This window comes from Penicillium daleae, assembly GCF_028827525.1.
Source record: "Penicillium daleae strain IBT 16125 chromosome Unknown utg000002l_segment0_segment0, whole genome shotgun sequence".
NCBI lineage: Eukaryota > Fungi > Ascomycota > Eurotiomycetes > Eurotiales > Aspergillaceae > Penicillium > Penicillium daleae.
The window spans coordinates 3,618,075-3,630,759 of record NW_026623150.1 but is presented as its reverse complement, the minus strand read 5'-3'; the positions used below and the strand labels follow the sequence as shown (position 1 = coordinate 3,630,759).

General features: G+C 53.3%; 4 protein-coding genes across 4 annotated transcripts; 3 read left to right on the top strand and 1 right to left on the bottom strand.

Annotated features, from left to right (window-relative positions):
- Positions 1-584: 584 nt before the first annotated feature.
- On the top strand, positions 585-2,017 carry N7458_002311 (Clavaminate synthase-like protein; the record flags this gene model as incomplete). Its single annotated transcript, XM_056905694.1, has 5 exons — positions 585-639; positions 707-1,034; positions 1,092-1,215; positions 1,274-1,701; positions 1,774-2,017. 5 exons carry the CDS (start codon positions 585-587, stop codon positions 2,015-2,017), a joined length of 1,179 nt encoding a protein of 392 aa, XP_056769801.1.
- Positions 2,018-3,359: 1,342 nt separating this feature from the next.
- Positions 3,360-4,784, top strand: N7458_002310 (uncharacterized protein; the record flags this gene model as incomplete). Its single annotated transcript, XM_056905693.1, has 1 exon — positions 3,360-4,784. The coding sequence occupies one exon, from the start codon at positions 3,360-3,362 to the stop codon at positions 4,782-4,784; it is 1,425 nt and encodes a 474-aa protein (XP_056769800.1).
- Positions 4,785-6,413: 1,629 nt separating this feature from the next.
- N7458_002309 (uncharacterized protein) lies at positions 6,414-9,499 on the top strand (the record flags this gene model as incomplete). Its single annotated transcript, XM_056905692.1, has 3 exons — positions 6,414-6,662; positions 6,748-6,846; positions 6,929-9,499. The coding sequence occupies 3 exons, from the start codon at positions 6,414-6,416 to the stop codon at positions 9,497-9,499; spliced, it is 2,919 nt and encodes a 972-aa protein (XP_056769799.1).
- Positions 9,500-10,406: 907 nt separating this feature from the next.
- N7458_002308 (WD repeat NOL10/ENP2 family protein) lies at positions 10,407-12,616 on the bottom strand (the record flags this gene model as incomplete). The annotated part of the gene is made up of 2 exons (XM_056905691.1): positions 10,407-12,343; positions 12,400-12,616. The coding sequence occupies 2 exons, from the start codon at positions 12,614-12,616 to the stop codon at positions 10,407-10,409; spliced, it is 2,154 nt and encodes a 717-aa protein (XP_056769798.1).
- Positions 12,617-12,685: the final 69 nt, after the last annotated feature.

The window sequence follows — 12,685 nt, the reverse complement described above, 5'->3', positions numbered from 1 at the left end:
CCCAACACCCAAAAACGAGAAGATCTTATGCCGTCCGGATAGATTTATGGAAATATAGCTCTTTACGGATAATTATATATCATGTACTGTTCAGATCCTTTCATTGTGTCGGCCCCATATAATTCGCGGACATCAATGTAATTCATCCACATAGTGTCGCCATCGCAATAGTGATCGGAGTCTGTCCGAACAAACCTGGCAGTAATCTTGCAGGACAAATGGAATTAAGAGACAGAAAGAAGGATCTGCATAGAGACGCTAACCGGTTGATGCAGAACGACACTGGCTAAGTCAAAGAGCGCGACATGTTGACGAAGTATGGCGTGCGCAGGCCTCAGCTTCAACCATTTTTCACCAACCGAATATTTGCCGTTATCATACGACTCATGCGGACATATTTATGACGTGCTCTCTTTATCAATCAGAATAATGTGCCGAGTCGTGCGGGGTTGAGATCGGTTGTCGGTGCCGAGATGGTGTTTTATATGTCGCCCACGCTGGATGTATGACATTGCTTAAGTGTGACTCGAGTCGACACGTAATCGCTAGTTTTAAGCAGAAGAAACCACCAGTTTAGATTCAATATGCCAGGAAAAATCATCGACAGATATGATCACGTTCCAGTGACAAAGGAAAATTGTGAGTCTGCTGGAAACGTAGCTTCCAACCCCAAAAGCTTGTTGTGGCTTTCGCTAATCCGCGACAGTGGATTGGGCGGAACTTATCACCCTCGATCTGAGCAAGTATGAACAGCCTGGTGGCAAGGAAGAGCTTGTAAAACAGCTCGAGCATGCTGTGCAACATGTTGGTAAGCTTAATCGCACTTTCAGTGCTGTTCCCGGAGCTGACGAGGAATTTCGATCAGGATTTTTCTATGTGAAGAACTTCAACATCGGCCAAGAGGAGGTTGACCGCCAGTTTGCTCTTGGTCGTGAGTTCTATGCGTTACCACTTGAGGAGAAGCTCAAGTATCACAACGCAGATGACCTTGCAAGGGGCGAGTACAATGGATATCGACCTGCTGGTCATCGCATGTGAGACCCCCACTGGCAATATACCCTACCTAAAGTCCATGCTTACCCGGAATGAAGTCTCGGGAACGGAGTCAAGGATAATGTGCAGGTGTACAATATCCCTAAGTTCGATGGATATCACGACAGACAGCAACCTCCGCTACTTTCCGACAATATCGCTGAGATCGAAGCTTTCAGCCGCGTACATTTGACCCCTCACCTGCAATCTCAAATAGTCACTTACAATTGCAACCCTACAGAAATGCCACACTGAAGTAGTGGAGAAGCTTCTCCGCCTCTTCGCAATCCTGCTCGAATTGCCGGACGAAGATCAACTAGTGAAGGATCACAAGTATGACGTTAAGGGCGAGGATCACCTACGCTACATGCACTATGCAGCTCGCAGCACGGAAGAAAATGAGAAGGTTGGCGGCCTGTATAGCCCCGGCCACACTGATCTAGGTTCAATCACACTACTGTTCCGTCAGCCTGTGGCAGCCCTACAAATCCTCAACTCAGATGGAGAGTGGAAGTGGGTGCGGCCGCAGGATGGGACCATTACGATCAACACTTGTGATGCATTGACAGCGCTCACGGGTGGATTGATCAAATCTAGCGTGCACCGTGTGCACACTCCACCTGCAGACCAGGCTCATGTCGATCGGCTGGGTGTTTTATATTTTTCCCGGTGAGTACCACTTAATGAAAGACGCGGAGGTCCGTAGAACCGTCGAATTTTCGTTTCTGATGATTTTCTTAGTCCCAACAACCACGTGGTTCTGGACCCCATCAAGAACAGTCCACTGCTCAACAGGCTTGGTCTCACGCAGAATGCCTTTACCGAGATAGGACAACATCTCACTACAGAGGAATGGGTCAAGGTGCGACAGACCCAGCAGCAGCGGCGCCACAAGGATGTCAAGGTGTCGAAGGACGGAAAGTATACTTACGGAGAGAAGGACCTGGAGATTATTCCTGGTCTGGAAGCAAAGATATACAACTAGATGTAGCGGTTCAGAAGTCCGAATCTAGAAAGTTAGGAAACGATCAAGCTGAATATGCTCCAACTTTCTTTTCTGTGAAATCTTTCTGAATGTCTTTCGAAACGTCCTTCTGGATAGTTTCGGGAAAATTCCTCAACTTATTTTTCGAATCATGGCTGATAAGATGATTTTAAACGTGTTCATGGGGTTTCACACTTATGGAACTCCACTGTACATCGGTACGTATTTCTTGTTAGGGCACATGGGCAATGATCCTTGGTGGCAGATCTTCAGTTTTACTATCAAGGTTGTTGTAATATCCAACCTAACCGTAGCGGGAGTGACTACACATTGGAAGAGATATATCTTATCTAAATCTGTGAGTGCAATAGAGCAAAGAGGAGAGTATTCCTACAGAATTCAAATACTAATACTGGACGGCTAAGGACATCAGTAAATGAGGTCGCCCGGGCTCATTATTCGGCGGGCAACACAACATGTGAGGGAGATGGAATCCTAAAAAGAACACTCAGGCCTTCCATGACGATGACGGCTTCCGCTAGCCCCAAGTACCTAGTCGCACTATGAGACAGCAAATCCCGTGGCAGTGGGCACACACAATTCGCTTCGAATACGGAAGAAATACGATTCCTTGATAGTAATCCCGAAGCTTCTCCGTCATCCTAGCGACCTGATCCGCGATCCTACACTAACTTCACGACCCTCATCAGCAAGCACATGTCACGAACACTAGTAGTACTACTCCAGATTACGCATCATCGGCCCATCTATCACTCCGATCTCCCTCTCTAGCCCTATCGCAATTGACTTTATCTCCGAACGCCGTTCACCATCCACAAACACGGTGCCCTGCAGTGTCGATCTTAGCCAGGATTATTATGGGGGAATGACTATGGGGAGCGCACCCCAGGAGTGCGGGGTCACCGCCGATCTCTCCAGTCGTTTTCTCCCCCAAGAGCCGCCCCCAGCGCAAAATTAGTTCAGGCACAAGGATTCTTCTCCAAGACACCCTGATTTTTGGCACCATGACCGGGAAATATCGGTCACCGCGATGACACCCTGTCCGGGTTTATAGACTTCCATTACGAGGGGAGTATCCCCCATGGATTGGTCGTTTTGGGGGATGACCGCTGCAGGAACGTTCCCTTCAGGGGGAATGGAGATCACCGCGGCCAAAAGTCGGGCTGAGCTGCCTCGGTAGGAGGCTCTCATCACATTCATGGATCCATCGGAGTGTGGATATTTAGGGCTTTCCCTCCGACTCGTTTTGCTTCGGTGGGAATCGTCCAAGACTCAGTTCCTAGAAAGCCAGACTACCCGGTTGAAGGGGTTTCTGCTCAGTATGGCCTCCCATCTTGGCTCGTCGGTACGCTTGGTCGTGATGGCCTTGCTGGCCTTCATGTTGGCGATCGCTTCTGCTCGACCAGCTTCCATGCGGATACTGCCGCGGTCTGGCCCCAAGCCTCCTAGCGAAGACCCGTTCTATCAGCCGCCAGCTGGGTATGAGTCTGAGGAACATGGAGCCATTCTGCGGCAGCGCGAGATTAGCGTCGCTTTTCTGGGATTGATTCCAGATCCTGTCAAGGCGTACCAATTGTTGTACCGCACGACGGCTATCAATGGTACAGCAATTGCTGGCGTGACGACGATCTTCGTGCCCCTGGGTGCGAAGAAAGACCGTTTCTTGTCGTTCCACACGGCGTACGATAGCTCGGCGACAATTTGCAACCCGAGTTATAATTATCAGCTGGGTGCTGCGCAGACCGACATCATCTCCTCGGCCGAGCAGTTGATCCTCCAGGCCTACCTGCTTTTGGGCTACATTGTCACCTCGCCTGACTACGAGGGCCCTGATGCAGCCTTTGGACCGGGCCACTTGGAAGGAATGGGTGTGTTGGATAGTATGCGAGCCGTGTCCAGCTTCGAGACGCTAGGTCTGACCAGTGCCAAACCCATGATCGTCGGTGCTGGGTACTCGGGTGGTGCAATTGCAACGGGTTGGGCAGCTTCCCTGCAGCCCACTTATGCCCCGGAGTTGGACATCAAGGGCTGGGTCCAGGGCGGCACACCTGCCAACTTGACTGGTACCTTGGTCTTCATTGATAACACGCTCTTCAGCGGGTTCATTCCGGCTGCTGTTGCGGGTATCGCCATGCCCAGTGCATATGGTGCCGAGCTGAACCCCATTATCAACAAAATCTTGACGGCAAAGGGTGCACAAGCCCTGGCGACTGCACGAACAACTTGCGCAGTCGGAGATTTGATCGCCTTCCCCGAGATGTCTCTGCTGTCCACTGAAATCCAAAGCCTGGGTGACCGTCTTCTCTACGAGCCGACCGTCCAGCAGGTGCTGAGCAAGAACATGCTGGGCGTCAACAAGACGGAGATCCCCACTGCGCCGGTCTTTGTTTACCACGCGACGCAAGATGAAGTCATTCCATACTCCAACGCGTCCACTATGGTCAATTCATGGTGCAATAACGGAGTCAGTGTCAAGTTCACCACCTTTGCCACTGGTGGTCACGCGACAACGGAGGTTGTCGCTCTACCGGACGCCATCAACTTTGTCGAAGCTGCCTTTGCCGGTACGACGGCGAGCGGCTGTTCGACGAACACCGAGCTTGGCAGTATTCTCAATCCGATTGCCCTGGGGGTTGAACTTGAGCCTATCCTCACCAAATTGATTGATGTGCTTGCGCACCTTGGTCAGGGTGATTCGAATGTCAAGCAGAACTTGGGTGTGCTCAAGAAGGTTGTCACCTGGTGATGATTGACTGGTCACGTTGGCAGGATCTCGGGTCTATGATCTCGGAAGTGGTAATGGATGGAATGCAGGGAGGGAGACGGGAATTGCCATTGTCATGTATGGATGCATTATGATATGGATGAATGGTAAATATAGGCTATGAATTAATGCTTGACTTCCCACTTGAATGGAATAATGATGATTGTATCTTTTATCTTTGATTTCTTTGTTACGAACCTGCCCTTCAGTAAGGGGTATGGAAGGTTGTAATATACTGTAAGTGTACACGGGTCTAAGCCAGGCGGATTACCTCCAATTGCAGTCCGAATTAAACTTCCATGATCCTTATTCCGTGCTTGCTTGCGCCATTCGCGGCTCTGCCGTCTCTGCAGTGCCAGTGCCAGTGCCAGTGCGCCCGGCTGTCTGCCTGGTGCCGGTCGCGCTCCAAGACTGCAGCACCGCCCGACCGGTTGGAGAAATTCCAGCTTCTCTCTGTCCTGGTAGAATATTGAATCTAATCAACTTTAGGCAGCCATACGGTCGAGACCGAGATAGACATTCAGTCATCCAGATTATTGGAAGAAATGCATGGCCTAGCAACAAGGGGGGAAAGTGGTTAGCGTGACGGATTTCCATACCACAGAACAATGAAGTATAGGACCCGTATAGAGTCGTGAATTGTCGACCCCAATAGTTAATCAGAATCCTCCCAAGTCGTTCGTCCAACAAACGTGATTGTGCTCGGACGATCAGCCGGGAGATGATCAGCTGCTTTCCTTATCTTTTGGTCTGTTGAGCGGGCTCCCGAAAGGATTGTAATAATGCGACCGGGTACTCGGACAACGGACTTGTACTTGGTATACATCGTCCCAACTGGAAATGCACCACGCCCCTTCAGTCTTTGCTTTTCTCTGATTCTGCAGGTGCAAGGCAGCAGAAGAAAAAGACTCATCCACCCTAGAGACCTGGGTTATTCTCCAGCCCGTTGTTCTGATCAGCTGTGGTGTGGCGTTCCAGGCTGACTTGAACCCTCGAGACCTGTCGAGTCACCGGGTGTGCGTCACAGACGAGACAGGACCAACCTCCTCCGCTCCCTGCAAATCCACTGGTTCACCTCCTCGATCTTCCCTCTCCCTTCCTATACCCACATCCACCCTTATAGTCATAAATTCCATCCTCACCAACCTCAACTTCCGACCATGACATTCATAGTTCCGTAGGTGCCACACCGTGCCCGCGCTGTGAACTCCCCCGACGAACCAGGCTCCGCTTGTCGATGCGGAGAAGCTCCTCCATTGGTCTCCGAAGGTCCGCGATTCTCTAGAGCATCAACCACTCCCCCCCCCCCCATCTTGCCCTCTGCCCACGACCCATCAAACGATGCACAGCCTGCTCGGTGGCTTTTAATTCATTCACACTTCCATCTTACACCCTGGACGCTGTCTAGAGTGTTTCCATCGGGCTCTTGCTTCTGCACAATCGAAGAGCATGCCTGCGGCTCCAGCTCCACCGCCGTCTCGTTGCCTTCCTGATAACACCCTCCGCCACTGCTGATAGCACTCGCCTCCCGACCCCGTTTGTCGGGGTAAGCTCTGCTGCGTCGGATCCTCACAATTTCTCCCTAACCTTCCTTTTCCATAGACTCTCAGCATGCATCAGCACCCGCGGTCGCCGGTGGTCCCCTCGCCGGCACCCAAGATACCCGCCAAATCCTCTGCCGCGCGGGATGACCTCAAAGACTCAGACTCCGTGCCGCCTTCTCCTACCACCGATGGGCGGTTGAATCCTGCCAGAGGCCTGGGCATCGATGCGGGTGCGGAACAGGTGTCTGAACCGTCGGCGAGAGACCTGGGACCACCCGGAAAAGAAGCCATGACAAAGTTGAATCAGATCATCTCGGTATGTGGTGAAGTGGGGGGAGGGGGGCGTGCCCATCTTTCCCATATGGAGTCTTGACTGACAGCTGTTCTTCGATTTGATGTAGAATTACCACACCAAAGCGGCCCTCATCATCCTTCATTCGCGCGTCGAGCTCCCTCCTGCATATGCTAAGAATTCCGATACCCCAAAAGTGAACCGCTGGGTAGGTCATGGCGCGCGCGCCCGGTCTCTGATCGCCTTCTTGTCAAGTTCGGAATGCTGATATACCGGTTTGCATAAAACAGTTCAACGTTGAATTAGAAGATACCGATGTCCTCCGTGAACAGTTGTGGACATGGCGGACCTGCGATGCCGCCACCAATAGACCCCCGCCGCTTATCATCGAGACTTATCTGGATTCCGCAGGACTCACGAATAATCAAAGCCTCGTGATTTTGGATGATAATGGGAAGCGGTGGGATGTACAAGACTCGATTGCGGCGTCTCGTGGTCCCGTTGGGCATCCATATCCCCAGGGCGCAGACGAGGTCATTTTGGAACGGTGGAGAATCGAGCTGGGCGAGACGACTACCAAGCCTACTGCTGATCTGGGATCCATCTTGCCGACGGTGTACAAGAAGAGCATCGTCCTCTTCAGGTCATTATTCACATACTCCAAGTTCCTGCCGGCTTGGAAATTTTCACGGCGCAACACAAAGGTGCGGCGAAGTCCTGCTTTGCAGATCAAGTACCGTGTACTCGATCCGAGTTCTGTTGCTCGTCTGGATCGGTCCAAGTCACATCGGGATCATTTGACGCTGCCACTTTATGAGGGGAGTGGGAAGACGGTGGACACGTACAGCTTTGGGACGACCGACTCTCCAGCAGGACCGTTCAGAGTGCAAGTCACATATCGGACGAACTGTGATTTCCGCGTCGACGATTCAGAAGCACTGTTGAGCTCGCGGTTCATGGGTGCCGATGATGATATCTTCCGCCCCTCGTTGCCGTCGGAGGATGTCAGTCGCCTGAATCCTGAGATTGGGTCGGTGCCTGTAGAGAGAAGGCCCATGGAAAATCCGGATTGCTCACGCGCATATGGCAGTTTGTCTACCTTTCACCACGTTGGCCCGACGGGGACTAGCCCGATTTCTGCGTTGCGCGCTGCCAGAGATACTGACATTGGATCTTCATCTCCGTCTGATAATCACTCCAAGCGACTTCTGCCTGCTGCGCGAATCGCACCACCAACTGGACGCGCCGCGCAACTCGCGAGTGAAAGTGTATCAAGCTCCCCTCGTCGCCCCTCCATCTCTTTCCAAGCTTTCAAAGCCCCTCCACTTTCCGCATCTCCTGCTTTGGTAGACACGCCTCTTGGTGTCTCACCCCGTACCACACCTGCTCGTCTTTCTACCGGCACTTCAGCGGAATCACGCGTGATGCCACCTCCTTCTTCCGCGGCTTCGGCTCGCAAGCCCGCTGCTCTTGCGTCTGAACAGGCCATCTCATCTTCTACCTCCGCTTCCCCCAAGCCTGCACCTATCTCCCGTTATAGCAGCTCCTTCAGTCATCGACGCGGTCGTCCATCCTCTGCAGGCATGGCTAAAACTGATGATGACAACTCGAGTGGCAAGGCTAGTGCGGCATCATCCAACGTGCAACCGGGCTCAGGCCTGCTTGCCGAAGTCACCGGGACGAGTGCCGAGTCCTTCCACGCCGACGATGAGAATATCTCCGAGTTTTTGAAGATGCTTGATTCGAGAAAGGATCTCATGAATCCAAGCCGCTCCATGTCAATCGAGTCCGGGCAGCGAAAACCCACTGCTACTTCGGCAGCCCTCGCACGATTCCAGCGCATGCGAGATTCCAATGCGGCGCTCTCGGATTCTATGTCATCATCTATGCATTTGCACCGCTCATCTACATCCTCGAGCAAGCAGCTTTCTGGCGTACCTCCTATGATCTCTGGTACATCTATTTCAACCGCATCATCTCCCGGAAAGCCCATCTCCCCTCATACACCACACACGCCAGCCATCCGGTCCCGTCTGAGCTCGAACAGCGTTGCAGACGATGTCCCTACCGAGCACGACCGCCGAGGACCACACCTGGAACATGACTCGCCGCTGGAAGAGAATCCCAGCCTGGAGAACACCCAACCAGGCACCTCGACTGCCGGGGCGATCGATATTCCAACCTCCCCACGGGTCTTCTCACCTGCATACCGGCGCTCAAGCTCCGCCGCTCAGCACCGCCGACAACACTCAGGCGACGACGAGGAGATCTTCAACCTCGTGATACGGAGCATGAGCCTGGGCGCAGAGACCCCTGGCCCGCTACAGCAGCGACCGCAATACGAGAATCCCGACCCCGAAGCCCCGACAGGACGCCGGCCATCCGAGGACCACTCCACTACGACCAGCGGCACAGCTACTCGCGGTCAGACCGCCACAGCGCCCTCGGCCGCGTCGTCCGCGTCCAACGTCTACCAGCCGCGCTTCGCCAGCTCTCGGGGCCGAGGATTCTCAAGCGGCCACTCCCTCAGCTCGGCGTCGAGTAGCCTTGCCCGCGGCGCCAACATCCCGCCGCACCTGGTCGAACGCGACGACCACGACGGGAACGCCAGCGGCAGCAACAGCGGCAACTCGACGACCGAGATCCGCCGCACCTCCATCCACCGCCCCGGCACCAGCCGGGCCCCGCCCTCGCAAGCCGTCTTCGAGGACGACGAGCCGCTGCTGTTCGCTATGAGCGACTTCGGCGCCTCACGGCGGAGTCTGGAGGAGAATCGCCATGGCAATCATGGCGCGGACTCGAGCGGCATCTCGAGACGAGGTAGTGGCCGCCGCGGAGCTGGGCTCCCAGGTGGTTGGTAGTTTGTGGCTGGAGTTTAGAGGTGAAAGGGGGTGAGTAGCGCTCTGTGCCCTGGCCTGGAGTTGATCTCTTTTTTTTTTGTTTCACATCGAATCTGTTTCCCCGTTTTAAGCCAATACCCCCCCGCGCCGGCCTGTTCTTGTTTGGTGTCTCAATTTTCTTTCGGTTGAATGGTGACTTCAGGTACTTTTTTCTATCTAAAACAGTTCACTTTCATCTCTGCGTATCTCTCTTTTGAATCATTTACATGCGTCGCGTCGGCTGCTATCATAGACCGGATCGTTCTCTTATCTTAAGCAGCCTTTTCTGTTCCCATTTCATCACATGTGCATAGAGAATGGGGTGGTTTTGATTATGATTCCTGTTATCTTCGCGTTGGTTTTTTCTTCACCTTCCTCTTGGAATATTTGGTCTGATTGGGAGGGATTTGCTAAACTCTGAACGATCGATACGACTTTATGTCTCTGTTCTGGCGAGCCTTGGCCGGTTATTTGGTTGGTTGGTTAGGCCTGGGGCCTGTTTGTTCGTTTTCTAATTGCTATCACACATAATTTGCGTGGCTAGGCTGGGTCTTTGGGCATTCCTTTTAGAGCAGACAGATTCGAATTCGAACTCATTGCATGCATATACTTGCGCTGATCTGGTATAGTCGAGTAAGGGTAGAATGAAGGCCGGATTTACTGGATTAAAGACTTGAAGAGGAAGAAATTGCTTTTGGGTGCTGGTTGAGGTATATAACAACAAAAGGCTCTAAATGCAGAAGGGGACCCCGTCATGCAACATAAACCATGATAAGAATACACATAATCAAGCCCCAAAGAAACCAGGCCAATCACTCCGATAAAAGAAAAGTCCCATTTTAAAACGCCATTATGGTGCAAACACCAGCCTGCAACCTGGTGACCCACATCACATCTTCCGGAACGTATTGCCCGAAGCACTCCGGCGCTCCTTGGCCCGGAACTCGGTCTTGTCGTACTGCACCTCCGGCTTTTGCTTCTTCGATCTGGAAGCTGGCATGAAGCTGACCTCGTGCTCGCCGACGACGCCGTTCTGGCGCGTTGGTCGTTGCTTGGTCTTCATGGTTTGCGCGCGGGAGCCGAATGAGCGGTCTCGGGTGGAGCTTGTGCGTGTCGAGGAGGAGACTTGCATGCGTGGAGGGGGTCGCTTGGTGCGCTTGTAATCAGCGGTGGAGATCTTGTTGGAGGCCTTTTCTCTGACGGGCCTGTGGGTTTCGCGGTCGGAGTCTGAGTCGGAGTCGTCATCGCTAGAGTTGGGCACGTCGTCGATGGTCTCTTGCTCGACGGCTGTCAGGCCACGTTCCTTCTTGGCGGGGGCGTCGGGAATGGTGCTGGGGTTGATAAGCTTGAACTCGTGGGAGTGCTCGTCAACGGCGAAGTCTACGTCCTCGAACAGCTTGTTGAAACGGTTGTCGCCCAGAACACCCTTCTTCTCGGTCTCGGTGGTAGGTGCATCAACCATGTCGGCATCACCGCCACGCTCAAGGACCTGCTTAGCCCTGCGGCGCTCTTGCTTCTCCTCTGCGTTGAGCAGCCTCTCGGCCAGCTTCTTGTTGACCTTGACGGCGGCCTTCTTCTTGCCACGGATACGGCTCTCGCGCTCCTGGTCAATCTTCTCCTTGACGCGCTTGGCGCGCTCCTCTTCCCAGACGTAAGGGTTGGTGATCAATCTCGCCTCCTCATACAGACGCTGAGCAACGAAGTAACCATGCATGTATGGGCGCAAAAGGTTGGTGCGACCAATAAGGTGCTCCAAGTTGAGCGTACGCAGTTGGGGTATGGTCAAGAACTTGAAGTTGTCGTAAACAGAGCCAGCCTGGGCGCTGGTGAATGCGTTGGGGTCGTTCGGGTCCTCGGCCATCTCTTCGACAAGGTTATCCAGGAACGAGCACCACCTGGGCGCGGGTCCGAGTTGGGGAATGAAGAAGGAGTGTTGCTGGCGGCCTTCGTTGGCAGTCAGGAGCATACCGCTGTCCTTGCACCAAGCCACATCGTTAATGTCCACAGCGGGTTCCACGGAGGTCCAGGGGGTACCATCACGAGGATCCCAGATCTTGATAATCCTCTTATCGGCTGACATGATCTTGGGGTCCATGGTCGCCTCCCGTGTTTCGGTTGATGGTTGGAGGAACTTGAGAGTGTGGATGGGGAAACCGTAACCTTGGTCCTTCTTAAGCAGAGGGACTGGGGATCGGAGATCGTAGAGGTGAATCAAGCCGTTGGACGAGCCAGTTCCTAGCGTTAATCCGTTGCGGTGGAACTCTAGAGCAGTGATTTCAGACCGCGTCTCGTCGCCGACGGACTGTGTGGGTGGCAGAAGAATGCCCGCTCGGCCCTTTGCTCTGGGATCCCACAGTTCCACTGTTCCTATCGAAGTACCGAATGCAAGAAGATTGTGACTATCCTCTGCGATAGCACCAGTGTTGACCGAACCGGTGTTAATGCCGCCCTGCAAAGCACCTCCTCCCGTAGATGTCATGTCATCACCACCAACTTCGATTTCGAAAGATCGCATGTATCGCCCAAGCTCCAAATTCAAACGGAAAACTTCACCCAGGCCATTCTCGTTGACACCGACCGAGGGAATCAACGCCTCAGTTGACTGGCGGTCATAGACAAGGTCACGTCCATATCGCGGAAGGCGGGTGGTGTAGTGGCATCCTTGCGGGGTGTGAAATTCAAGAGAGCGGTCGCCCTGGAGGTGTAGGGATTTAGAGTAGTCGGAAGAAAGGAGCAGGAATTTCGTGTTGAGAGCAACTGTGTGTCGTGCCCAAGATAGGGAAAGCTGGGACAATTGGTGAACGTGAATTTGGGGCTTGTATGTGCCTAGAACAGATTCCGTTAGCTGTGAGACGACACCCATGGTCACGGTTGTGTCATACCTGTACTCATAACCCATTCGCCATCCTCGCTGACCTTCACGCACTGACTAGCCTCCTCGAACTCAAAGTCTTGCAGCAACTCGATGCGATTCGCATACTCCGGGTCGTCTTTCAAGCTGCGCCTGCGGCGTCGGGCCAGCCATTCGGGCAAAGGCCTGGCTGTGTTAGAGCCCGAGATGGTGTACACCGGTACCTCTGACTGATTTGACAGCTTCATGGCGGCGTTGTGAACAAGCTTGGAACTCGGCTCAACGATCGTAGAAAAAAAATGCGAGGCCGATAAAAA